Source organism: Furipterus horrens, unplaced genomic scaffold (genome assembly GCF_987537825.1).
Source record: "Furipterus horrens unplaced genomic scaffold, mFurHor1.1.pri manual_scaffold_3, whole genome shotgun sequence".
Lineage (NCBI taxonomy): Eukaryota > Metazoa > Chordata > Mammalia > Chiroptera > Furipteridae > Furipterus > Furipterus horrens.
The window spans coordinates 108,769,219-108,796,770 of NW_028327173.1; the positions used below are offsets into that span (position 1 = coordinate 108,769,219).

The 27,552-nt window shown below is 37.3% G+C and overlaps 1 protein-coding gene across 1 annotated transcript in view; it reads left to right on the top strand.

The window, feature by feature from the left end:
* Positions 1-27,552, top strand: part of MYO9A (myosin IXA) — a 309,544-nt gene that overhangs the window by 253,815 nt on the left and 28,177 nt on the right. The window contains exons 36-40 of the mRNA XM_090270072.1: positions 10,528-10,720; positions 12,694-12,822; positions 13,971-14,076; positions 14,853-14,984; positions 15,693-15,816. Of these exons, the coding sequence (XP_090126198.1) occupies positions 10,528-10,720; positions 12,694-12,822; positions 13,971-14,076; positions 14,853-14,984; positions 15,693-15,816 (684 nt within the window). The remainder of the gene's footprint in view (positions 1-10,527; positions 10,721-12,693; positions 12,823-13,970; positions 14,077-14,852; positions 14,985-15,692; positions 15,817-27,552) is intronic.

The window sequence follows — 27,552 nt, forward strand, 5'->3', positions numbered from 1 at the left end:
AAATATAGAGCAGATCAGAGAAAGAAAAAAATAGTGGATTGGCATAGATGAATCCAAATATGTTGGTGATTACATTAAATATTAATAGACCAAGGAGACTTGTCATTAAGATGGTGGAGTAGGTAAATGGTATGCTCGCCTTCTCCCATGACCACATCAAAATTACAACTAAATTATAGAACAACTATTATTGAGAACTGCCTGAAGTCTAGCTGAACAGAATTCCCCTATCTAAGGATATAAAGCAGAAGCCGTGTCAAGATTGGTAGGAATAAGCAGGTCTTATACCCATCGTGTAGCAGTTTGGAAACAAGAGGGATATCTTAGCTGTAGAGGTCACACACTCAGCTCCTCAGCCAGGGCTCCAGTGCTGGGAATAGGAGTCACTATAACTTCTGGCTGTGAAAACCAGGGGGGATTGAGGCTGAGTAAGATGGAGATCTAGGCATTGCTGGACTTAAAGGGACCATGCACAGACTTACTCACCAACTCACTTATTTTGAGCTCCAGCACAGGGAAGCAACTTAAAAAGTGCCAGGGAAACTTGAGAGAGGAACTGAATTGACTAGCTTCAGGGTGAGGGTTAGTGGGACATCTCTTTAGGATTAAGTGTTGACAGGCACCATTGTCCCTTTGCAGAGTCCTTCTCCCATCCAGGTGCTGGCAGGTGCCAATCTGAATGCTCCATTAACCTGGCTAACACCATTCACTCCACCCTGGTGATGCCCTGTACCCCAACTACTGAACTTTGACAACTACTAGAACCTCTTTTAGCTGTGGATTCACAAAAATAGCCTGTCTGACCAGCACTGTAGGCTTCCTTAAAATCTCTCAAAAGTTCACAGGCCCCAAAGAAGCAGCATCTGGCCTCAGTGTGCCCCATACCTGTTTCTAAACAGTTCCAAGTCTGTTTAAATACACTATTGGCAGCCTGCCTCAGTTTGCAACTTAGTCTCTCAAATGCATCTCCAAGCTAAGCACAAGTGGCAACCAAACGCAGATCACTTTGTAGCTTGTACCAGGAGACCTTGGGCTGGGCACAGGCAGTGGCTGATTTTGGCCTGCCCCAGAGCCCTCCGAAGAGGCCCCTGAACCAACATACTCCGTGGCTAGCTTCAGAGCAGACAACAGCACTGTCCAACCAACTCTACAGACAATACTCTCAAAGGGTGAACTGGTCAGCCCCACTGAAGTTAATCCCATTCTGTGGGGCTAGCCCCTCCACAATAGCTCTTTTACTGTAGTCACAGCCATTCTTCACAGCCACTCAGCCTGAGGTTCAGTCCATCCCACTGACATCACAACCATAATCAAGGCTCAAACTATAAAAGGTGGGCACACACAAACCACACAAGGGACATCCCAGCTAAGGTGGCCAGGGAGACTGCATCACTAAGACCCAAAAGACACTGCCAAGACTGAGAGACATAGCAGATCTACCTAATACATAGAAACAAATAGGGTAAGGCAGCCAAAATGAGTAGATAAAGAAACGTATCCCAAATGAAAGAACAGGACAAGAAAAATAAAAAGTACTGAATGAAATGGAGCAAGCAGTGTACTAGATACAGAGTTCAAAACACTGGTTATAAGTATGTTCAGTGAGCACAGGGGAAGAGTACATGAACTCAAAGAGAACAACAGAGAGATAAGAAACATAAAAATGGATAGAAAACAAACTCAGAAATGAAGAATATAATAACTAAAGTGAAGACTACATTAGAGGGAATCAACATTAGATTACATGAAGGAGAGGATTGAATTAGTGATTTAGAAGATGAGGTAGCAGAAAACACCAAAGAAGAACAGCAAAAAGAAAAAAAGTGTTTTAAAATGAGGATAGTTAAGGGTCCCATGGGACAATAGATCCAACATTTATGTCATAGTTTTTCCAGAAGGAGAAGAGAGAGAGCAAGGAAGTGAGAACCTATTTGAAGAAATAATAATGGAAAACTTTACTATGCTGGTGAAGGAAATAGACATTAAAGTCCAGGAAGTGCAGAGAGTCCCAAACAAGGTGAACCCAAGAGTCCTAAACCAAGACACCTCATAGTTAAAATGCCAAAGATTATAGACAAAGAGAATCTTAAAAGCAGCAAGGGAAAGTAGTTACCTACAACGGAGCTTACATAAGACTGTCAGCTAATTTCTCAACAAAAACTTTGCAGGACATAAGGGATTGGCATGCAGTATTCAAAAGGGTGAAAAGCAAGGACCTCACAACCAAGCGAGGCTGTCATTTAGTATCAAAGGAGAGAGATAAGAGCTTTCCAGACATGAAAAAAACTAAAGGAATTCATTATCACCAAATCATTATTACTAGAAATGTTAAAGGGACTTCTTTAAGAAGAATTTTTAAAAAAGAATATTAAAATGATAATAACTATACCTATTAGTAGTCACTTTAAATGTACACTGTAAACGGATTAAGTGCTCCAATCAGAAGACAAAGGGCAGCTGAATGGATAAGAAAACAAGACTGAAGCATATTGTCTACAGGAGACCCATTGAAGATCCAAAGGGACACAGAGACTGAAAGTAAAGGGATGGAGAAAGATATTTCATGCAAATAGAAATGGAAAAAATAGCTGGGATAACTGTTGGTACTGGCAGGCAGCTGTGGCTTCCCACCCTTCTGTTCCAAGATGTGGTTGGTGGACAGTATCTCATCTTTGGGTTCCACATATTCACAAGGTCAGGCAGGGGCTTCTTAGGGTAGATCTTACCACTTAGGTCCCAGGGAAACACTTCTAAGAGGGAAATTCATAGCCATACAGGCCTACCTTAGGAAACAAAAGTCTCAAACAGTTTAACCTTATAAAGAAACTAGAAAAGAACAAACAAACTCCAAAGTGAGTAGAAAGGAGTGAAATAATAAAGGTCAGAGTGGAAATCAACAAAAAAGCATCTATTAAGATAATAGAATAGATCAATGAAACCAAGAGCTGCTTTTTGAAAAGATCAACAAAATTGGTAATTCCTTACTCAGATTTATCAAGGGAAAAAAGAGATGACTCAAATAAATAAAATCAGGTAAAAGAAGAGACAGCACAGAAATACAAAGGATCATATGAATATACTACAAACAATTACATGCCAACAAAATGGACAACCAGGAAGAAATTGATAAATTGCTAGAAATGAACAGCCTTTCTAGAACAGAAACTCTGAGAAGACTTATTGCAAATAACGAAGTAAAATCAGTAATCAAAAAAAAAACAAAAAAAAAAAAACAAATCCCAACAAACAGAAGTCCTTGGCTGGGTGACTTCACAGGTAAATGTTGCCAAACATGCAAAGAAGATTTACACCTCTCTCTCTCAAACCGTTCCAAAAGCTTGGAAGAGGAGGGAGGCTCCAAGCTCATATTATGAAGTCAGCATTACCCTGATTCCAAAACCAAAGATATTACAAAAAAAAAAAGAAAACAACAGGTCAATATCCCTGATGAATATGGATGCAGAAAGCTGAAGAAAATATTAACATACTGAATTCAGCAGTACATTATAAAGATCATACACCATGATCAAATGGAACTTATTCCTAGGATGCAAGCTTGGTTCAGTATCTATAAATCAATTAATGTGTTACACCATGTAAATAAAATGAAAGATAAAAATCATGTTGTATAAATAGGTGCAAGAAAAGCATTTGACAGAATGCAAGAAAGAAATTCAACCAGGGAGGTATAAGACCTTGAAGAAAGAAATTGAAGAAGATACGAATAAATGGAAGGATATATATCATGCTCATAGATAGGAAGAATTGACATCATTAAAATGTCGAAAAGATCCAGTCAAGATGGTGGCATAGGGAGACATGGCTCTCCTCTTCATACAACTACATCAAAATTAAAAGGAAAATATAGAACAGCAATCAGCCAGAACTGTCAGAGATCAAGTTGAATGGAAGTCTGACAGTTCTGGAATTAAGGAAACCACATCCATCAAGCTGGGTTGGAGGGGCACAGGTGCAGAACGGTCCGGTCTCTCACCCACGTTTGGTAGATAAAAATTTGGGAAGTATATCTCAGGAGCCAGGAGTCCCAGCCCACACCAGGCTCCCACAGCTTCTGGCTGCAAAAATCAATGGGATTGAATCAGTGGAAGAAACTTCTGGAGCCCCGAGCAGTTCCTCTTAAAGAACCCACACAGACTCACCTACTCAGACTCACTGCCTCTGAACTCCAGCCCCAGGGTAGCAGCTTGGAAGGCACCAGTTGCATACAGGGAGAAACTGAAGTGTCTGGCATCAAAACGAGCAGAGGCCATCGTCCTTTTCTAAACCCTCCCCTCCCACAGAAGTGGTAAGCTGGTGTCATATCTGAGACTCCATCAACCTGGCTAATACTGCTTGACCTGCCTTGAAGATACCCAGAGACTCCACCCCACTAAGGCTGCTATTCTATAGGAATGGCTGGTCTTGGCTCAAGCTTCACAACATCCTAAATCCTATCAAACAAGCCTCAGTGAGCTTCAGGCCCATTAATAGCAGCAGCCAGCTTAGATTCACAGCTTGCCTTCACCTGGGAATATCCAAGCCCAGCACAAGTAGCAGCCATCTCAGATCGCTTTACAGCTCAGGCAGAGTGCCCTGGGCAAAACATAGGTGGGGGCTGACCTTGCCCTGCACCGCCCAGGAAATGCCAGAGCCTGCACACCTAGTGAACAGCTGCAGATCATGTAAGATCACCACCACCCTGCCCCTGCACAGCTGATCCTCCACAGAGGGCAGAAGTTGGTAAACAGTAGTCACAACCAGTCCTTGCTTCTGACCAGCCTGGATAAATCCTTCCCATTGACCTACCAACAGCAACCAAGGCTCAACTACAAGAGGAGGGTGTACTCAGACCACACAAAGGGTGCACCTTGAGTACCCATCTTGGGTGATAGGGGAGGCTGTGCCACTGGACCCTACAGGATACCTACTACATTCGTCCATACTGCCAAGACATGGAGTCAAAGTAGCTCTACCTAGTACACAGAAACAAAGACAAGGAAGCTGCCAAATTGAGGAGGCAAAGAAGTATCGCCCAGATAAAAGAACAGAACAAAAATCCCAGAAAAAGAACTAGATGAAACAGGGCTAGTCAACCTCTCAGATGCAGAGTTCAAAACCCTGGTGATCAGGGTCTTCAGATAAATGATTGCATATGGCAACAAAATAAAGGAAAAAGTGAAGGTTATACAAAGTGAAATAAAAGAAAAATATACAGGGAACCAACAGTGATGGGAAGGAAGCTGGGGTTCAAATCAATGATTTGGAACATAAGGAAAAAATAAACATTCAACCAGTACAGAATGAAGAAACAAGAATTCAAAAAATGGGGAGAGAATAAGAAGACTCTGGGACATCTCCAAAAGTGCCAATATCTAAATCACAGGGGTGCCAGGAGGAGAAGAGGAAGAGGAAGAAATTGAAAACTTATTTGAAAAAATAATGAAGGGAAACTTTTCTAATTTGACTAATGAAATAGACATACAAGCCCAGGAAGCACAGCTAGTCCCAAACAAGTTGGACCCAAAGAGGACCATACCCAGACACATCATAAAATGCCAAAGGTTCAAGATAAAGAGAAAATATTAAAAGCAGCAAGAGAAAAGCAGCGTTACCTACAAAGGGTGCCTATAAGACTATTAGCTAATTTCTCAAAAGAAACTTTGCAGGCAAGAAGGGACTGACAAGAAGTATTCAATGTGATGAAAAGCAAAGACTACAACCAAGACTACTCTATCCAGCAAAGCCATCACTTAGAATGGAAGGGCAGATAGAATGCTTCCCAGACAAGATAAACCTAAAGGAGATTGTCATCACCAAGTCATTATTATATGAAATGTTAAAGGGAGTTACTTAAGAAAAAGAAGAAGATCAAAACTATGAACATTAAAATGACAACAAACTCACAACTATCAACAACTAAACATAAAAATAAAAATAAAAACAAACTAAGCATACAACCAGAACAGGAACAGAATCATAGGTATGGGGATCATTTGGAGGATTATCAGCAGGAAGGGGGAAGGGGAGAATGGGAGAAATGGTACAGGGATCAAGAAGCATAATTGGTAGGAACAAAATAGACAGTGGGATGTTTAGGTAGTATAGGAAAGGGTGAAGCCAAAGAACTTACCTGCATGATCCATGGACACGAACTAAGGGGGTGGGTATTGCTGGAGGGAAGGTGGGTACTGGGCAGAGAGGGGCAAAGGGGGAAAATTGGTACAACTGTAAGAGTAATCAATAAAATATACTTAGAAGTGCCAGTGTTACCTAAAGCAATCTATAGACTCAGTGTAACTCCTATCAAAAATACTAATGGCATATTTCACAGAACTAGGACAAATAATCCTAAAGTTTGTGTGGAACCACAAAAGACCCTGTATAGTCAAAAAGATCTTAAGAAACAAATGAAAGTTGGAGGTATTATGCTACCTGATAACAAACTATACACAAGGCTATAGTAATTATAAAAGAGTGGTAATGGCATAAAAGCAGACACATAGATCAATGGAACAGAACAGAGCGCCCAGATATAGACCCATAGCTAAATTGTCAATGAATATTTGAGAAAGGAAGCAAGAACATACAATGGGATAAAGACATTCTATTCAATAAATAATGCTGGGAAAATGGGACAGATACATGCAAAAAAATCAAACTAGATCACCTTCTTACACCAGATACAAGAATAACCTCATAATGAATTAAAGACTCAAAACTAAAATCCTAGAAGAAAATGTAGGCAGTAAAATCTCAGACAGTTGTCATAGCAGTATTTTATATATATATATATAGCTCCTAAGGCAAGGGAAACAAAAGAAAACATACAAATGGGACTTTATCAAACTATTGTAAAAAGTTTTTCATAGCAAAGGAAAACATCAACAAAACAAAAAGACAGCTTACCGATTGGGAGAAGATATGTGCCAATGATATGTCCAATAAAGGGTTAGTTACCAATAATTTTAAAGAACTTACACAGCTCAACACCAAAAAACCAAACAATCCAATTTAAAAATGGGCAAAGGACCTGAATAGGCACTTTTCCATAGAGGACATACTGATGGCTAATAGGAAAAGATGTTCAATGTCACTAATCATCAGTGAAATGTAAATTAAAAACCACAGTGAGATATCACTTCACTCCTTTTAGAATAATTCTCATCATGAAATGAACAAACAAGTGATGACGAGGATGTGGAACACAAGGAACCCTTGTGAACTGTTGTTTAGAATGCAGTTTGGTGTAGCCACTGTGGAAAGCAATGTAGAGTTACCTCAAAAAATTAAACATGAAACTGCCTTATGTCCCGGCAATTCAGTTTCTGGGGATTTATCTGAAGAAACCTGAAACACTAACTCAGAAGAGTATATGCACCCCTATGTTGATTGCAGTGTTATTTATAATAGCCTAGACTTGGAAGCAGCCCAAGTGTCCATTATTAGATGAGTGGATAAAAAAGTTGTGTACTTTCACACAATGGAATACTACTTGGCCATAAAAAAGAAGGAAATCTCACCTTTTGCAACAGCATGATGGACCTGGAGAGTATTATGCTAAGTGAAATAATCCAGTTCAAGAAATACATATGATTTCACTCATGTGTGGAATCTAATGAACAAAATGAACTCACAAGCAAAATAGACAGATTCATAGAGAGTAGGCTGACAACCATTAGGAATGGGGTTAGGGACCTGTGTGAAGGTGGGGTATAAAAGGTGTGAGCAAAAAAGGAAATAAAAAAGATAAAATTCATGGACACAAGTAGTGTTATGATTGCCAGGGGTTGAGGGGGGAAGGGAGATGGAGGAGACTATAGGCGGGTAAATGATTATAGAAGGAGACCTGACTTGGGGTGGTGTACACATAATACAGTGTTCAGATGATGTGTTATGGAGTTGTATACCTGAAACCTGTATTATTTTGTTAATCAGTGTCACCCTAGTAAATCCAATACAAAGGAAAAAATGAAATAAGAAATAAATCAGCTTTTTCAAAGACTGAAAAACAAAAAGAAAATATTGAGAGTATTTTTTTAGCATAATAGTATCTATCTAAAAATCAGCATAAATATAACTACACAATCCTCATATGTTTGGAAATTAAGCAGCATACTTCTGAATTGATATAAATGGACAGATATTTTCAGTTCAATGATAATGAAATTATGACATAGCAGAAGTGTGGCTATAGCTAAAGTTGTGATTAGAGGAATGTTTATAGTCTTAAATCATATGTTAGAAAAGATAAAAGGATAGAAAGTAGAAAAAAAAAAAAATCCAGCAACAGTAAAGGGTAGATAATGAAGAGAAATAAACAGACTGAAAAGTTTTTGTGCAAGAGATAAAAATGTACAAAGACACATTTTAGCTCTTTGAAAAGCCGAAAACAAACTCTTAGCAAGTGATAAATTTTTTCACAAATAGGAGGTGTCATTATTCAAGAATAAAAATTGTTTATGTCACTGCAGGTACTGCATATGTATTATAAGTAAAATAAAAGACTATTACAAATACCTTGTTAGCAGTAATTATTTGACTATTTAGATTAATTGAGCAAATTTCCACAAAAACACAGCTTAGCTAAACTAAGCTAAAAACTAGAACATCTGAAGAGTCATTTATTAAAGTAGAATCTATAATTGAAAATCTTCCAACCGAGAACTCTCTAACCCATGTGGTTTTCCCTTTTAATATATCCTATTATTTAAAGAAGAATCAACACTAATCTTTTATATACTCTACCAGAAAATGGCAAAAGAGTGAATACTTTGTGACTTTTTAAATTTTTTACCAAATTGACTTAAGAAGATAGTGAAGGCAAGCATGATAATTATATTAAAATAAAGGAACATTGCAAGGCAGTATATGAGGTCTGTCCAGAAGGTATCCAGGCATGTAATGTGAAAAAGACATTTATTGAAGAATATACACGATACAAGAACTATTGTACACAGGACAATGATGCCTCAGTCTCCTTCAAAGTAGGCATCTTGGGACCTCACACAGTTCTCCCAGTTTCCATCAGCTGCCCCATTGTATTTTCCTGAATCTCATTGCTGGTCTGAAATCTCTTCCCTTTCAAAGGTGATTTTAGTTTTGGGGAAAGACAGAAGTCGCAGGGCACCAAATCAGGGCTGTAGTGGGGCTGAGTCACCTGGGTGATTTGATGTTTTGCCAAAAAACTCTGCAGGAGACTTGATGCATTAGCGGGTGCATTGTTGTGATGAAGCTGCCAATCACCAGTTGCCCACAGCTGTAGCCTTCTGAATCTTCCAAATAGTTACCCAGCCCAGTCCTTCCTGATCTAGCGGTTTCATTTCTGTAATTCCACAATACCCAATGAATTTGTTGTTTCTGTTTTACTTATCTCCACACACTAAAACTATTAGTCTCAGCATTAGTCTTAGGGTTAATGACTATCTCTTATTTGATTTTGTTTCTGTGTTACTACCTGGCACATAAGTGACAAATGTATTAACATAATGCTGTAAGGGGAAATTAGGATAAATTCATGTAATATCTTAAATGTTAGACTAAGGAATGTTTGCATCTTTTATTTAATATATACTGATTAGCAACTGAAGGTTTTAGAGGATAATAAAGTAGGTTTTATACACTACTGTATATTAAGTAAAGAGAAAATGGATGTGGGGAAATTGATCAAGAAGCTGTTGGAATAATCCAAGTGGTCAGTGATACAGGTTTGAACTAGGGTGATGGCATTGAGAATGGGAAAGAAAAAATAGAATGTATTGCTTGACTAAAAGAGCTTGGCACTGATTGGGTGCAGATAGGAGGAGAGAGTGGGGTGCTCAGCATTGAATTAGGAAAGGAGAGTGGTACAGGAGAAGGAAAGGACAAAAAAGAAATTTACAAGAAAGGTTTTTGTCTCAGATAATACCTGGCATTTTTCTTCTCTGAGAATTCAAATAATTTTAAGGATAAGCTATCATTTTACAGTCAAATAAACTATAGTTAGTAAGGTATGATAGGAGATACAGTATTAAGGTAAATTTTTAAAACGATCTAGACCACTAATCTTGGGGCAATCTGTGTGTGCCTCTGTTTTTATCCTGTGACATCAGTGTTTAGTTGAACTTCTCTAAAGTTTACATAAGCATAGAAACATTCTTATACTTCAGAAATTACTGACAATTCTAACTCATATCAAATCAGTAGATTTTCTAAAGGTAGCTGTTAAATGTTTAGAATACATTAAAATCACTTCTCTCTTGCTTACATCTCACCTTTACATGAAAAGATTTTTAACAGGAAGGGAAACCACAGTCTGTTGCCACTATCTTCATTCTTTACCCCATCATATTTTGGGGGTATTCCTAGTGGGAGAGGATGGAAAATAACATTTATACTGTCAGCTTTAACCATGATTTCTTTTTCTCCTAACTCTCATAATTATGCTCATAAAACTTAAGTGAAATAAGTAGTAGCTCCTCTTTAAAAATTGGTTAAACGTGTTTAAAGATGTTTGAACATATTTGGAAACAAAAATTATCTTCCATTTAGTATGATCCAGAGCTGTCATCACGACAATTTGGGGTTGAACTGTCCCGTTTGACTAGTGAAGATCGAACTGTTCCTTTAGTGGTGGAAAAGCTCATAAACTACATTGAAATGCATGGACTGTACACAGAAGGTATTTACCGAAAGTCTGGTTCAACTAATAAAATCAAGGAGCTTCGACAAGGTCTAGATACAGGTAAGATGGTGCCCTCCAAAGCAAGACCAAATACTTTTATTTAAATAGGCCACTTTGTACTCTTCAAAGTTTCATTACATGTTGATCATGTTGTTGTAGCCAGAAAAATGTAGTTTTTTTCTATGGTACTCTTTATCATTTTGTGGCTTTCTAAAGAGACTTTTGTTTTTATGGGGTCAATTCAACAAACATATTGAGTGTGTCATTGATACAAGGCATTATTAGGTACTTCAGACAAATCTCATTTAATCTTTTAAACAATCTGATAAGATCATGATATCTGTAATTTGCAAAGAAAAGTTTAGGCTCAGGGAATTTAAATAACGAGCTGTTGATGCCGCAGGACACTGAGTTAATGTTTTTATAATAATCTTCACAGCAGTCATATGAATTAAGGACTATTATCTCTATTTACAGATAAAGAAACATATTTTAAAGGATCTTCCCCAAAGATTCATCACCAATAAGTGACCAAGCTAGAATTTAACTGCAGGTCTTCTGAATTAATAATTTAAACTATTGCCTGTTGATCTCTATTATTCTGATTCCAAGTGCTGTTTCCAAGGCATCTTCCTGCCATCCTACATTGAATGACATAATTATTTAAAGTGATAATTAGTGCGTTGAACATGTATCTGTATACAGCTGTAGCCACAGCCCTGTAATATATCCACGAGTTTGACTTGTATTATTGTCAACTTGTACTCTTTACCACTATTGGGAAGGAATAGGTCTTTTTATTTTTTTAAGATTTTATTATTTTTAGAGAGAGAAGAGGGAGGAAGAAAGAGAGGGAGAGAAACATTGAAGTGAGAAACATCGATTGGTTGCCTCTCATACATGCCCTGATTGGGACCAAACTCACAATTTAGGCATGTGCCATAACCGTGAATCAAACTGGTGACCTTTTGCTTTGCAGAATGACACCCAGTCGAGCCACACAGAGTGGAATAGGTCTTTTTGAATCACACTTCTCTACAAAGCCAGTCTCTGAATAGCCAAGAACCTAACCACATACTTTTCCTTTCTATTTTTTTTTTTTTAATGAACAAATCAGTAAGAAATGAATTGGAATGACAATAATAATAGAAGTATCTAGTAAAACTCAAGCAGAAGGTTCTGCCTACAGAAACTGGGTCTACTCCAGTTTAAAGGCAGTTGCCATCTTGTTTCTTGTAACTTTGAGTCTGTACAAGTGAAAAATCATTCTATATCCTACCATTCATTTCATCAATAAACCTCATCTGTATTATCTCCACAGGGAGTTTATAAGTGAAACAGAATAAAGGTGTTTCATTTACATTTCTGAAGCTCAATCATTACCCTTCTTTCATCTCTAAGAATGACTTAAAATCAGCTTTACTTTAGAAGATGTTATCTGGGCCTTTTTCCCATTTGTCATCTAAAGCATTGTCACTCAAAGTGTGGTTCAGGACTAATCCACAGCAAGGTAAGTATAGAAGTTGAGAGCAAGCATTTAGAAACTGTTAGACCTGGCTGCTGTGGCTCAGTGGATTGAGCGTCGGCCTGCGAGCCAAGTGTCTCTGGTTCGCTTCCCAGTCAGGGCACATGACTAGGTTGCACGTTGGGTCCCCAGTTGGGGGCACGAGTGAGAGGCAACCACACAGTGATGTTTCTTTCCCTCTCTATCTCCTTTCCCCTCTCTCTAAAAATAAAATAAATAAACAAACATAAATAAATAATTTAAAAAAAACTGTAAGAGCAGTTTAACAGTACTTTCACATGAAAACATGGATCAAGTCTACAACAGATTTGGAAAATAACAAAAACAAAAACTGTTCCTTTACTACAGTTAGAAACTGTTCAAAAGCACAGGATTAGATTGTAGAAGATATTAAGTCAGTCTGATTAAGAACATGAACCCTTCTTTTGATGATGATAGTTTCTAAAGTGAATCATTTGAATCCCTTTGCATGTTTTGTCATCGTTATCTAACTCTTGTCTATAAATAGATGCTGAGAATGTAAATCTAGATGACTATAACATACACGTCATTGCAAGTGTATTCAAACAATGGCTTCGTGATTTGCCGAACCCACTCATGACCTTTGAGCTCTATGAGGAATTTCTTCGAGCTATGGGTAAGCATGGCTTCCTGGGTTTGAGGGAGGGCCTACACTTGGGAAAGGAATGCCATTTTCATTATCAATTATTTAGCTATCCTCTACTGATTTAATTCATACAGATCAAATAGTAAATTTCTGATAATTAATATAAAACTTTCAGTAAATGTTGACTTTTTTAGAGACTCATTAAAAATGTCAGTGTTCTGAAAGTTTTCTAAGTAAGTCACTTACTTAGTTGCTTCTTAAATAGGATATTTAAGGGTTGGCTTATGATTATTTAAATTGTGGATCTAGGCAAGAATTCTGTGTAAAGCTGGCTGTCTATTTTTTGCCAGGCCTAACAGGTAATGGAGTTTAGTTTTTCGGTGCTACAGTATTCCCTCACTTATCACAGGTATTATGTTCTCGACCCCCCTGCGATAGGTGAAAATCTGTGAAATAGGAACCTTACATTTATTTTAGTATTTCTATATATTTTAAGGCTTTATAAACCCTTCCCACACACTTATAAACCATTCCCAGTCCCTTATTAACCTTTCCCACTCCCTTATTAACCTTTTCCACACTTTTATAAACACTACTTATGTTCTTAAACATATTCTACACTCTTAAACGTACATAACTTTAACAACATACATATACAGTACTGTAAAATCCCACGATATAGCAAAAAATCCACGATAAATAATTAATATTTTTAAAAATCCCACAATACGGTGAGTCTGCGATAAGTGAACTGTGATTAAGAGAGGGACTACTGTACAGATGTGTAGATTATGGATGAAGGCCTAGAAGTATTTAGGCCTTGAGGCAAGCTTCTCAAAGTCCCATAAGACTGATTTATAAATTATATGGCAGTTGATTAATTTTAATGGGGGATCAGTTAGCCACCAAATGCTTGAAAAACTAGGGTATCTCTTTCTCCTTGCTGTAATCAAGGATTACTGTAATATAGGTTAAAACTCAGGAGATTGCTTAGTGAACATAGAACTCAAGCAGTGAAGAGATTATTGGTAACTGTGAGTTATCTGCCACACAGGTACAGTTGCGTCTCCCAAAACTCTAGAGCAAGTCTCCCCTGCTACCTAAGTATCTGTCCAGGAGGAATATGTAGAATATAAGAAGGGATAGTCAGTCTTATTTGCTGCTCTTACTGTTTTTAGGTCTTCAGGAGAGGAAAGAGACAATCCGTGGTGTATACTCTGTGATTGACCAGCTCTCCCGAACTCATCTCAATACACTGGAACGCCTCATCTTTCATTTAGTCAGGTAACTTAAAGAAACAAGGGAATCTTTAACATTTTCCCTTGGATTCTTTTAAGTAAATGAAGATCTCTTCCACTTGGAAAACTGGACAGATATTTTTTTCCCTGTGTATAAAGTCAGTGCCTCAAATTGGTAGTTAACGATTCCTTGGAGCAGAAATCCTCTGAGTAGTTGTACTGTATGACAGCTACTTCTCTGCCCTATTTGAGCCAAGTAACAACTTCAGCCTCAGGGTGGCACTGTGTAGCCTAACCTATTATTTAAATAGTGAACTAGAATTTTTGTATATCTTTAGACATAACCTAATTCATAGGAAGTGGGTTCAGATTGTGCTTAGGAATTGACTGACCAAAGAGACTTCAGTAGTCTCTCTTCCCTGAGTGTAAGTATCATCAGTAGTGGGAAGAACACCATGTTTCTTTTTGGGTAAATATGTCTGAAAATGCATTAAAGTCTCCACTCTGCATGCTTCAAACATGTTCTTTTAGTGATGTTGACCATGGATCATAGATTGCCCTTGATAAGCTATGTACTGGCCTACATTGCTTCAAGGAAAGAACAGAACAGAGTGAGAGTGTATTTCCCAAAGGCAAAGGAACAGCTTTGGGAAAAGCCTGCAGTATCTCCCTTCAAATGTTACAAATATCCCTCAGTACTATGCATTTGATGCTATATATCTTTTTCTCGTCTCTTCATCTCTTCTGCCTACTTTCCTACTGTTTTCCTTTTTTATCCTTGTTTCACTTGTGGGTTTTTTTGTTTGTTTTTTTGTTTCTTAGGATTGCTCTGCAGGAAAACACTAATCGAATGTCTGCTAATGCTTTGGCCATTGTGTTTGCACCCTGCATTCTCCGCTGCCCCGACACTATTGACCCACTACAAAGCGTGCAGGACATCAGTAAGACTACCACGTAAGGCCAGTCACTATCACCTCTACAAGACCCCAGGGATTTCTGAGTCATTATAGTCACTTTATCAAGATATTAAACATAGTGAATGATTTTAAAAGCTTAGATTATTTTTAAAAAGTTGCTGGACACTTTGAGGTTTTTTATGCTGGAGATGAAAAAAAATTCTTTAGAATCTATTCAACAGAGCATTATTTGTTTTGAGGAAACTTATTTTTTAAATTTGGCTTTTCTAAATATATTCTAAAATTCCAACTTATCAAATTACATACACTTTATCTTTCTTTAGTAGTCTAACTGTATCCCTTTGTTCTTAGTACTTAATATCCCTATAATTCACCTTGGCCTTTTTTTCGTGAACATATGCGTTCCTTCTGCAGTGGCGGTTCTTAACTTTGACTGCAAAAGGAGCTTTAAAAAAATACTGGTGTGTGTGTCCCATCCCCAAAAACTTTATAGTCTGATTTAATTGTTCTGGTGTATGGCCTGGGCATTGGGACTTAAAACTACTCCTCAGATGGGCACTAAAGTGCAGCTGAAGTTCTGAACCATCATTCTAAAATGTCTCTGAGCTCATAAAATAAGGGATGTTGATTTTTCTTTCATCCTCCTACCATCTATCACACTGAGTGGAAAAACTCTGTGTGTGTGCTACAATTTACTTGATTTACTTCAATCCTTAACAGTTTTCTCTCTTTCCTCCTGTTTCAGCTGTGTGGAGCTGATTGTTGTGGAACAAATGAATAAATACAAGGCTCGTCTCAAAGACATCAGTAGCCTGGAATTTGCTGAGAATAAGGCAAAAACCAGGTTGTCACTAATTCGTAGATCAATGGTAAGATGCACAACATGGAATCACGGGAAAATGGGAGCTTTCCTGCGATTTAAGTGTGCATTTATGGTGGAGAGAGAGATTATTCTCTGAACCTTTTTCACATGGAACAAGTAAAAATAAAAATCATCAAATCTTAGGGCACTATGGATGCCTTGTTTGATATTTTAGCTCTCTTTATTTGTATATACAGAATATATGTGCAGTTAAATGTGTAGAATTTAAGTGTTAGTGGTTTAATAATCTGCCCTGTTTTCTTTTCCTGTCCTTTCTATGAAAACTTAACCCATCTTAACTTTTTTCTCTACTTTCTTCCACCGTCTGTTCCTACCCTCAACCATGTCCCTTTTGGTGGTCCTGCTGATACTCCTAGGATGTAGAGAACTTAAGCAATTGCAGAAATATTGTTCCTAAGGACATGGAGTTCCATCTATGAGTCTACTATTATCAAATAAAGATTTTTTAAGGGTTTATTGTTAGGTTTTGAGAAAAATTTATTTCCTCCATTTGCCCACTTTTCTGTTTAATATTTTTCTTTGTAACCAGGGACCAATATACAGATAATTCCAGTTCTCACTGACCAATAATCACTAGGATCTGGGTAAACTGGAAAACTCCTGTGAATTAAAAGTTTAATTATTGCCCATTTGCTACCCTTCCCCTTAATTGTAAAACAAAATTTGTCTTGATGAACTCCCACTCAGATTCCCAGTAAATCTCTAGAGAAGCAGGGGCCCAGCAACATTTCCTACATATCTTCATAGCTAATATTTGTTTAATAATAAAATAACTTTGTTCTTCATTCACTATTGAAACTTCCTGGCACAGAACAAGTGCTCACCAAATGTCTGTTGATTTAAATTAGCAAAGATCTTTTCTAAAAACAAATATAAACACAGACTTTTACCAGGCAGTAGAGATTTTAAATAAAATCCATCACGGAACACTATCTAAATCTTTTCCCCAGAAAATGAAAAAATAAACCCATTTGAAAGTGAAACTCTTTATGTAGTATCAATTTTCAGGAACTCGGTTATGAGAGGCCCAATTTAGCAGTGCTCATCCAGGGAGGAAGGGAAGAGACCTTTTACTAAAAGGCTACTTTTCTTTCTTTTTTTTTAAATTGTATTTTTTTCCATTACCATTTATCCCCCTTATACCCCCTGCCACCCTGCAATTACCACACTGTGTCTATCTCCCTGAGTCCTTTAGTCCTTTTTCCTTTTTGTCTGATCCTTCTACTCCCTAACACCCCCACCTCAGCCCCCAATTTTCAAATCAGGTAGACCAGCTGTGCTTTTTTTTGCTGATGCTGCAGAATAAGTCCATTGAAAGATAAACCTTCTCTTTTAATGGGGCAATGACATGTACATTCTAACCTTCTGCTTTCCTTTTCATGTCCTTCCTAATCCAGAAACCTGTACTAATTGCAGTTAGATTTATGAGCATTACCCGCAATTCAGTCTCGGTATGTATTAATATTGCAATATGTCACAGCCACTTTACATTATTGTCTCTCATCCATCTAGGAGTTGTTCTCCTTTGTCTGTCATCCATGCTTGTTCATCCTCTGTGTGCAGCCTCAGTTTAGGTCCTCCTTCCAGACCAGCCTTCACTTGCTTTTCTCTTCCTCTCTTTCTTTAGAACCTTCGTTTTCCTTCCTCTGAATCATGCACTTGAACAATCTCCATTTACAATATACTCATTTTTTTCTCTTTGTCAGATAAACCTCTTTGTAGTTTCTTCTTTGGTTGGATCATTAAAAGGTGAATGTTGAAAGCATTGAGTTACCAAAATAATGTCTGCTTTCTGAACTTTGTTCTCATAAGTCTCCCTCACTTTATTCCTTGAAATACCTATTGCTACTTCCAACTTCCTCCCATCATTAGTAATGCTTATATGTCCATTCATATCTGTGATTTTGGTGGTGTATTTCCAAGAAGTGTGGCTTTTATCTACTTAGTGTTTTTCAGACAAAACAGCAAATAGTAGTGAGCAAATTGATGGACTGGTTCTAGACTTAAATATCACAGTACAAATGGCACTTATATCAGGAATTCATTTGCTATGCAAAAAAGAAATGGAGAGTTGGAAAGCTAAGAACACTGATTTATAGGGAAACTGATCTCAGAGACTTACTATGTGTACCCAGTTCTTTGAGGATCTCAACTTGCTGGCATATAAATACATATCAGTTTTACTTTTTATCTAGTAGCTGCCCTCTAACTCTACCATGCCAAACTCTCTTTTCCTATCCTAACAACATCTTGTCACTATTCAATAATATTCAGATTCTCTAGTTCCATTCTAGTAGTTAAGACTTAGTTCTTTTCATATTATAACTTCAGCCACAGCCTTGATATAGTAATCTTATCACTTTATCCCAGGACAGACTGACCTTAATCTGGGGCTGACAATTTTGAGTGTGGGCGAGTAGGCTTTTTTTTGTCACTCACTTCTGCTGTCTCTTTTTCTTATGCTTTTTCTTCTTCTAGGGTGTTAAAGCTGGGAGGAGTGATAGGGGAGACAGAATTCTGCATGATATTCCAGTGTTGAGGTGGCAGTCCTCTTTCTTGGTTGTCGAACAATAAATTCTACCTCATTGTCCACAGGCTAAATGAAGATGGATGGTAGCTCCAGTTTACTCTGCTGACAGTGAGCTCAATCCTATCACATTTCCATAGGCATTGGCTGTCCCTTGCAAGATTTGATAACATCAGGCTGAATGTGACTAATGATATTCACACTATGTGGCTCTGCTATGTTTTGTTGTTTTTGTTTTTGTAAGACTATCCAATCAAATCTGTTTCCCATGGCCAATTCTAGGACCTGCAAGCACATTGGGGAAAAGGTTACATTTTTTTAATACCTGTTGGGAATCAATGACTCAGGGTGGGCAATAGTCTTTGCCTACCTGTCTACCTGACACTTCCTCACCACACTCTCTCTCCATTTCTCTTTTCCCCTGTGCATATATTGGGGGCAAATCAGTAAGTCTTTTGCCTATATAGATAACCAAACAGGGAATGAAATATCAGTGTACCTTTCTTTTAAATGACCTCAAACTTTGGTTTTTATCCTCTGGAATCACATAGGACAACTGCTTTCTTCCCCCCAAAGAAGGGATGGAATATCCTCTTTTCATAAACTCTCTGTTCCCCTCAAAGTCCAATAAACCCCCTCTTTCTTTTCAGCCTTTTTAGATTTACATTGAGGGAAGGTATTACAATATTGATGATAGGGCTGGTTCAATAAACCAGTGTCTCTCAATAAGCCGTAAGAGAAGAGACTGATCCCAACTACTGTTGGCTCCTTGAAGCTAGAAGAAGAGGTGCTTAAGCCACAATTTTGAAACAAGAGGAGAAATCCCAGTTAATGTCCTGTTGCATATGCATTTAGCTTTAGAAAAGATTTTAGGCCCAGTCTTAAGAAAAAGATTGTGTCTAGGACATATTTGGTATTCAGTAAGCTTCTATAGAATTGAATGTAGAAGAGATAGCAGTTAGTTTTAAGGATATCCACTTAGAATAGATTGACTGCTAAGCAAAGCCCATAATCTTCATGTAGTCATAGATTTTAAAACATTCTATTTCAAATATAATAATGACTTTTCTGAAATGCAGAGTGAACTGTGTTTATAAAAAATATGTTTTATTATTGCCACTGTGAAAAGTCAATTGAGTTGGGTGTTGAAAGTGGAGTAGTAATTTAACAAATGGAGGAAGGAAAGAGAGGGGGAGACAATTTAAGAGGATCTGTGGATAATAACTACCTTGTATAGCTAAAGCAGGTGTGGAAGTGGCAGAAGAATTTGGAAAGGGGGGTGTGCAAAATTAAGACTGTTGAATTTTCTACTTGGAAACATTTGGGAGCTATAGAAAAGTTTTTAAATAAGGGAATATCACCATCAAAGTGTCTTTTAGAAGATAACTGGTAGCATTCTGAAGAGTAATGATTAGAGACAGGCAGGACTGACAGCTACATAACATTTAGGAGGTGTTTGACTTGTAAATAATCATATTTGCCATCACTAAAATAGGTTGACTCCTGATCATTTCATTTTGAAATGATTTTGAAAAATAGATGAACCATGAACAACATGGATTTGAACTTATATGTTCATTTTTTTTCAATAAATATTCACTCAGCCCTCCATCTCACCAGGCTGGGAGTCCATGGATATGGAGGGCTGATCACATGCATTGTTCTATGCCATTTTATACAAGGAACTCGAGCATCCATTGATTTGGGGCAGGAGGTTCAGGAACCAGCCCCCCGTGGATACTAAGGGGAAACTGTGTAAAGTTTGAGGGGAGTCAAAAGTTCTATCTGGATTTTTGACTGAGTGGGTGGTTGGTGCCCCTAACTCCCATGTTTTTCAAGGGTAAACTGTATTTGTTTCTTCTCCCACGTGGAAAGAGGTAATTAAATTTATGGTACACAATCTTAACTAGGCTATTCTCAGACTAAGACTGCAGAATATGATATATTTACAGTCCATCCAGTTATACTTTTTCTATAACAAAATCTTTTTTGTTACTTAATTATGCTATAATTCCTAGCATAAATATTGATTTAAAACTATTTAGTTAATATAATATGAAGAATATAATTTCAGATAAAGTTCACTAATGGATAAAACTCTTACAAGTTATCCTTTTAAAAAATGGAGTATTTTTTTAAATCTAGTTGAGCAACGGTTCTAAGAAAGGATTTAGAAACAACATTCTAAATTTTTAAAATAGTATCAGTTGCTATTTTTACTTAGTTTGGAATTTTAAAATTGCTTTAAGCTTTTTCAGAATTTTCGTGTTGTGCTTATAGTGCTTGGCAGTATTTGTTAATTTTGTACACTCTAAACTTCTTAAAGAACTTCCTGCATGTCTTGTTAGAAATTTGCATACCTTCATTTCTCAATGTGGATAAGTGGATCTGTGGGGTTAAGCTTTGAAATTTACACTAAAAGAAGCAAGAAATGCCCCCTCCAAAAGTTAAGTATTAATAATTTGAAAGCCAACAATCAATTGAAAATATCAGCCCTCGGACTTCTGGCCAAGATGGAGACCTAGACAGACATGCTGGGTCTCCCTCCACAACTAAGAAGGACTACAACTACCTCAGAACTAGAGATAACCAGAAGTTCCAGAAAATCAAGCTGCATGGAAGTCTTAACAAACAAAGATATAAAGAAGAAATATTCATTCGGACAGATAGGAGGGGTGGAACCAGGGTAGAGAGGACATGGTGTTGTGGTGGCAGCAGTGGCGGCAGCGGCAGGCTGGTGGAAAGCTCAGTTACAGGTTTTAAAAAGTTGGCAGGGACACCTGGGGAGCGTTCACAGCTCTTCACCAGACCGCACAGCTCATGGTGCAAGCGGTGGGGAAAATCAAACCTCATTGCTTCTGAATGTATAGACCAGTGGGGATTGGGGTGGAGGAAGAAACTGTGGCTCTCTGAGCAGAGTCTGCTTGTTTAAAGGGCCCCCATGGTCCTAGAACATCCACAGACCCACCCACTCTGGGAACGATGACCAGGGCAACAGCTAGAGAGGTGCTAGACCCATACAGAAGTGGGAGAAGTGCCTGGAAAAGGGGCAAGTGCTAAGCAAGCAGCATTGTTCCCTCTCAGACCCCTCCCCCACATACAGCACCACAATGTGAAACTGGTCACCCTGTACTGACGAATCCCTAAGGCTCCGCCCCTTACAACGTAACAGGAGTGACAGCTGTATCTAAGACACAGAGGCAAACAAACACAGCAGCCTGTCAAGATGAGGAGACAGAGAGGTATGGGCCAAAAGAAGGAACAGATCAAGGTTCCAGGGGGAGAGCTAAGCGATGAGGAGATAGCCAACCTAACACGCAGAATTCAAAACACTGGTGATAAAGATGATCACAGGCTTGACAGATATGCTTAAGTATGGTAAATGCATAAGGGAAGAAGTGAAGGCTATGCTAAGTGAAACAAAGGAAAATCCACAGAAAACCAATGGTGAAGGGAAGGAAACCAGGGTTAAAATAAGTGATTTGGAATATAAGGAAGAAAAAACTAGTCAACAAGTACAGAATGAGGAAACAAGAATTGAAAAAAATGAGGAGAGGCTTAGGAACCTCGGGGACAACTTTAAACGTGCCAACATCCGAATCATAGGGCTGCCAGAAGGAGATTAGGAAGAGCAAGAAATTGAAAACTTAGGTGAAAAAATAATGAAGGAAAACTTCCCAAATTTGGTTAAGGAAATAGACATACAAGTCCAGGAAGCACAGAGAGTCCCCACACAAGCTAGACCCAAAGAGGACCACACCAAGACATATCATAATTAAAATGCCAAAGGTGAAAGATAAAGAGAGAATCTTAAAAGTAGCAAGAGAAAAGCAGAGAGTTCCCTACAAAGGGGTGCCTAATAGACTCTCAGCTGATTTCTCAAAAGAAACTTTTCAGGCAAGAAGGGCCTGGCAAGAAGTATTCAATGTGATGAAAAGAAAGAGCCTACAATCAAGATTACTCTATCCAGCAAAGCTATGATGAAGTGCTTCCCAGACAAGGTAAAGCTAAAAGAGTTCATCATCACCAAGCCATTATTATATGAAATGTTAAAGGGACTTATTTAAGAAAAAGATAAAAACTATAAACATTAAAATGACAACAAATGACTATCAACAACTGAATCTAAAAAATAAAAGCAAACTCCAACTAAGCAAACCAGAATAGGAACAGAGTCATAGGTATGGGGATCATTTGGAGGGTTATCAACTGGGAGGGGGAAGGAGGAGAAACGGGGAGATGGTTCAGGGATTAAGAAGCATAATCGGTTGGTACAAAATAGACAGGGGGAAGTTAAGAATAATACAGGAAAGGGTGAATCCAAAGAACTTACATGCATGACCCTTGGACATGAACTAAAGGGGGTGGGATTGCTGGAGGGAAGGGGGTTACTGGGCAGAGAGGAGTGAAGGGGAAAAAATTGGGACTACTGGAACAACATAATCAATAAAATATACTTAAAAAAGAAAAAAAATAACAGCCCTAAGGAGCTCCAGAAGAAAGAGATATTTTAAGTGTGGCCTTAGACTTAATTGACTCTAGCAATGGATCCTGCCACTTACTTTTTTTTTTAAGGAGATTTAAAATAATCCCCACTGAAGAATATGTTCATTGATTTTTGAGAGAGAGGAAAGAAGAAAGAGAAAGAGAAGAATCAGTTGGTTGCTTTTCATATGCACCCTAACCGGGGATTGAACCTGCAAACTTTTTTCTATTTTTCTTTTTTTAATGTATGGGATGACCCTCCTACCAACTGATCCACACGACCAGGGATGCCATTTTCTTATATACATATATATTAGTGCATGATGTCCAAGTCTAATGGTCACATTAAGGTGACCTGACACAATAAGAATCAGATTCGGAGAATGAAGATTTTTTTAGAATATAGAGGCATTCTTAACCATTCTGGTACTGACCAGCAGGTATTTTTATAGTGCTATCTTTTTGAAAAAGATATAATTAACATATAACATTGTATTAGTTTAAGGTGTATGACATGATTTGATACATGTATATATTGTAAAATGATTACCACAATAAGTTTAGTTAACATCCATCACTTCATATAGTTGCAATTTTTTCTTGTGATGAGAACTGGTAGTGTTTATCTTTGATAACACTGCAGCCAGAAGACTCCTACTGTTTTTCCCTACCTATCCTTCCAGAGATCATTATGGTATTCAAAAGGCATTATTTGAAGCCGTGCATGCAGAATCATGCAAGGGCCAGTGCTGAGGAGGAGTAGGCACAGGATCTTTTGGGGAGAACAGGCAAAAGGAGAACAATATTTGGGTTCTTTTTTTAAAAAGAAACACTTTTTTCAAAGCCTTGGAATCTTCTTTCAGATGAGGGCAAACAGGAAGAGAAATTATATAGGGAATGCTTGTGTGGATGAGAGAGGAAGAACTATAATAATGTCTGGCAAAGGAACTTGACTCTTTTCAGGAGGCCTGCTAATTAGGCCTGGGGAAGTAAAGGCAGAAGGAAGGAAGAGACAATAATATAAGGATTACTGTGGTTTTGAGATGATAGGATTATATATAAGGGAAGAGAAGGTGAAGAGTTCACAAATGGTACAGTGATCCAGAGGGGTCATGTATTTAAAGAATAAAAAGTTTGGAGTACTAGACAATAGTGAATTAAATTGGCCCCCTATGTAATTTCTGCTGCTAGAAGTTTACCTACAGGTCTACCATTTATATTCTAAAAATGTCTCAGTTCATTCATATCTCCTTTTTAAAAAAATTCAGATTTGAAGCTTCATACTAGCTTTATTTTTTCATACTTAGTGTTTTAAGGAAAGTAGTCTAACTTCTTGCAGAACATGAAGGATAAACTTTTACATTTGTCAATTTCTAAACATTTCTTTTTCATATAATATACATTGTCTTTTAAAATTAGCCATTTGATAAATATAAGATCTCATATTTCTACATAAAAGGTGCATTCACACACTAGTTTCATGTTTGTTGTAGAAAATTTTGAATAATAAGGTAAAGTGTAAAAGGCAAGAAGAAAATACCATTGTCTATTAATATTTTCAGATATTTATATTTTCCTTGGAATTTTTCCTTATGCATGTTATTTATTTATTTGCTTATTTATTTATTTATTTAAATTCTTAACTGAGGATATGCTTTGAGAGAGAAAGAGAGGGAGGGAAATATCAATGTGAGAGAGAAACATCAATTTGTTGCTTTCCCTACATACCCCAAATGAGGATCGAATCTGCAACACCTTGGTACCTGGGATGATACTCCAACCAATTGTGCTACCCAGCCAAGGCCTTATGTATGTTTAATGAAGTTATGATAGTACTGTAGTATTCATAGTTCTATATTTCTTTTATTATTTTTGGAAGATTTTTAGAGATAAAACATGAACTCAATTTAGTATCATAAATCCATTTAACATTTTTAAACTTTTACAATTTTACTAAGTAAAAGTGAGATCACTTTCAATATGTTTCTTAAAGGTACTGCGTCTTAGACACATCTTTTTTTCTTTCCATATTCTCATTCCTTTTTTTTTTCTTTTTCAATAAAAAATGGCCATGTTTCTTGTACCATGCTGGGTGCTAGAGGTATAGGAATGGTAAGATATCTGCCTTAGATAAATCAATAGTCTGTAAACAAAGATGTAAATCATTGTGGTTTAGTTTATTAATCTCATCTTATCTGTGCAAAAGCTATAGGAGTATAGAGAGCAGGGTGACTAGTACTACCTGAGAAAATTCAATAAACTTCAATGGCTAGAATACAAGATTTTTTGGTAAGAATGAAGGAAGGAAAGATTGATAGTAAAGTTTTAATTTCTTAAATTTCAGGACTAGTAGTTTGGGTCTGATCCTTTTAGGCCTTGAGAGGCTCTCAGGGAATAATACTTCCAAACTTTTTCCCATCACCAAAGTCTTCCAGACCTTTAGGGAAAAACAATGGGTTTAGTCAAGTGGTAGCTTCCAGAATGTAACTATTAGGTGTACATGGGATAGTTTAAGGTCAGTAGCTGTTTTCACAATAATTCTACTTAACAAAACACCCTAAAACTCATTGGCTTAATGCAGTAATCATGTATCACTTGTACATCTGTGAGGTGGCTGGGGTTCAGCTGATTTAGGATAAGGTGCAGGTTGGGTCCAGCTCTGTTCTGAACATCTCTTATTACTCTTGAACCAGTGAACTATCTGGGACATAATTTTCTCATGGCAGTATCTACAGCACATGAATTGTTAAGCTCAACTGTGCATACTCGTGTTCCCATAATGTCTGCTAATATCCAGCTGGCCATAAGCAAATCACATGACCAAACCCCAAGTCAAGGAGTGGAGAATATACTTAACCTACCTCAAGGCTATGGCAAGGATATAGATTTATAATTCTATTACAGAAGATGGAGAAGTAGAACCAGTAATTTAGTTTGTCATAATCTTTGATGTATCTGACAATGCCAGGAAGATAGCTTAGGAAAATTGTTATTTGCAAAGAAAGCGGAGTGTTTCTTCCTCATAGATCCCCTAAAACATCTTAGTTCTTTCTCCCATCTTAGGTGCCTGCTCAGCCTCTGCTCATGATCCAGTGCTGAGTTTTCTTCTCCCTCATAAAGTGTTAGCCTTGTAGATTAAAAGACCCTCAGTTCTTTTATTAAAAGGGATCAGTTGGTAGCTCCTTTAAAGATGACATTAAGAGATTCAGACTCATTCCTGTTAAAATGCACTTATGGAGCTGTGTGGTGTCTCAAGTGAGGGAAGTGGTCCGTAAAGTTTTGATCTGGTTAGTCACATAATTTGGATGCTCTTTGTGCCTACACCCAAAATCAACAATTTTTAGTTTCTTAAATGTTAGTCACAATATAGACTGTAAAGCTACAATGTATCAATTAACATTTCATATTCTGTGACATTAAAACCTATTGATTATTTTAGACTTTGAATCGATTTTTTGTTTTTACTCATATGGCCTTATAATGTTTCGGGAAATATTGGTTCACTGAGTTATGCAGATCTTTCAAATGTTTCATTATACAGTATCAAAAATCACATTTGTTTAATATTACCACTAATTTCTTCAGAAAATCTTTAGCACTTAGAAGTTGTCAAACTCACAGAGTAGTTATAAGTTTTACAGAATTCTAATATTTGTTTGAAAGCTTGAAATTTTGCCATTGACAACAAGTATGGTCATAAATTTATTTCATTTGAAATGATGAACTCCATACACTTTTAAAGACGGTGCCTACTGCATACCCAAGTCTGAGTAATCATACTTTGTCGATTATTATAAGTAGCATTTCATGAATAAAGCAGTTAATTCAGTTTACATTTCTAATAATTACACACATAATTTTTCTCAAGATAACCAATCAATATGTGACAAAGTTCCATTATGTATAAAACTTCTAACTCAAAAATAGTAAACTCAGGGCTTAAGAATAAAATTAATTTATACTGCTTGACAGGAGACAGGAAATGAAATTTACTTCTTTTAACTATGCATGATAGCAAATAATACAATGATTACTAGTGTAGTTTTTTACCACCGCCTTGATTTATGCAAAGATGCCTGTTGGCATCTTTGTACAGTTAGTGCAATGTCAAGTGAAAGGGCATCTAGCATAGCATCTTGGTGTCATTATAAAAATAATTTTGACATCTCTCTGGGCTTGGAGACACCCCCAAATTTCTTCAAGTGGTCCATGGACTACACTTTGAGAACCACTGCTCTACAGTACACACAACACTGCTGACTCACTGCATTGCACAGAAATACTTGGTGGGGATAATTCCTTTTCATGTGTCAGTAAGAAATACAAATGACAGAAGTGTCTAAAGTGTTTACTAATCCTCATTATCTGGTGAATCATAACTACAAGTACTCGGATTTTTGAACAAGCCTGGTTACCTAATTATAACATGCAAAACAGCCAGTTTTCTAGATTTCTCCTTACCAGGAAAGCAGACACCTCAGGAAGTGGTCTGATAATTCAATTTCTTGCTTCCTATTTTTGTGTTAACAGAAGAAACTCGTAGTGATAGTCCATCTTGGTCTAAAATGCTGTTTTGGGCTATGGTTTCTTCATTTAGGAGTCTGTTATTTGTACTTTAGCTAGCTATATACATTCTTATCTAGATGGTGTACAGTGTCTCCTTTTTACATATTCAACCCATGGACAAACCCCCATTACATATACTTTTCT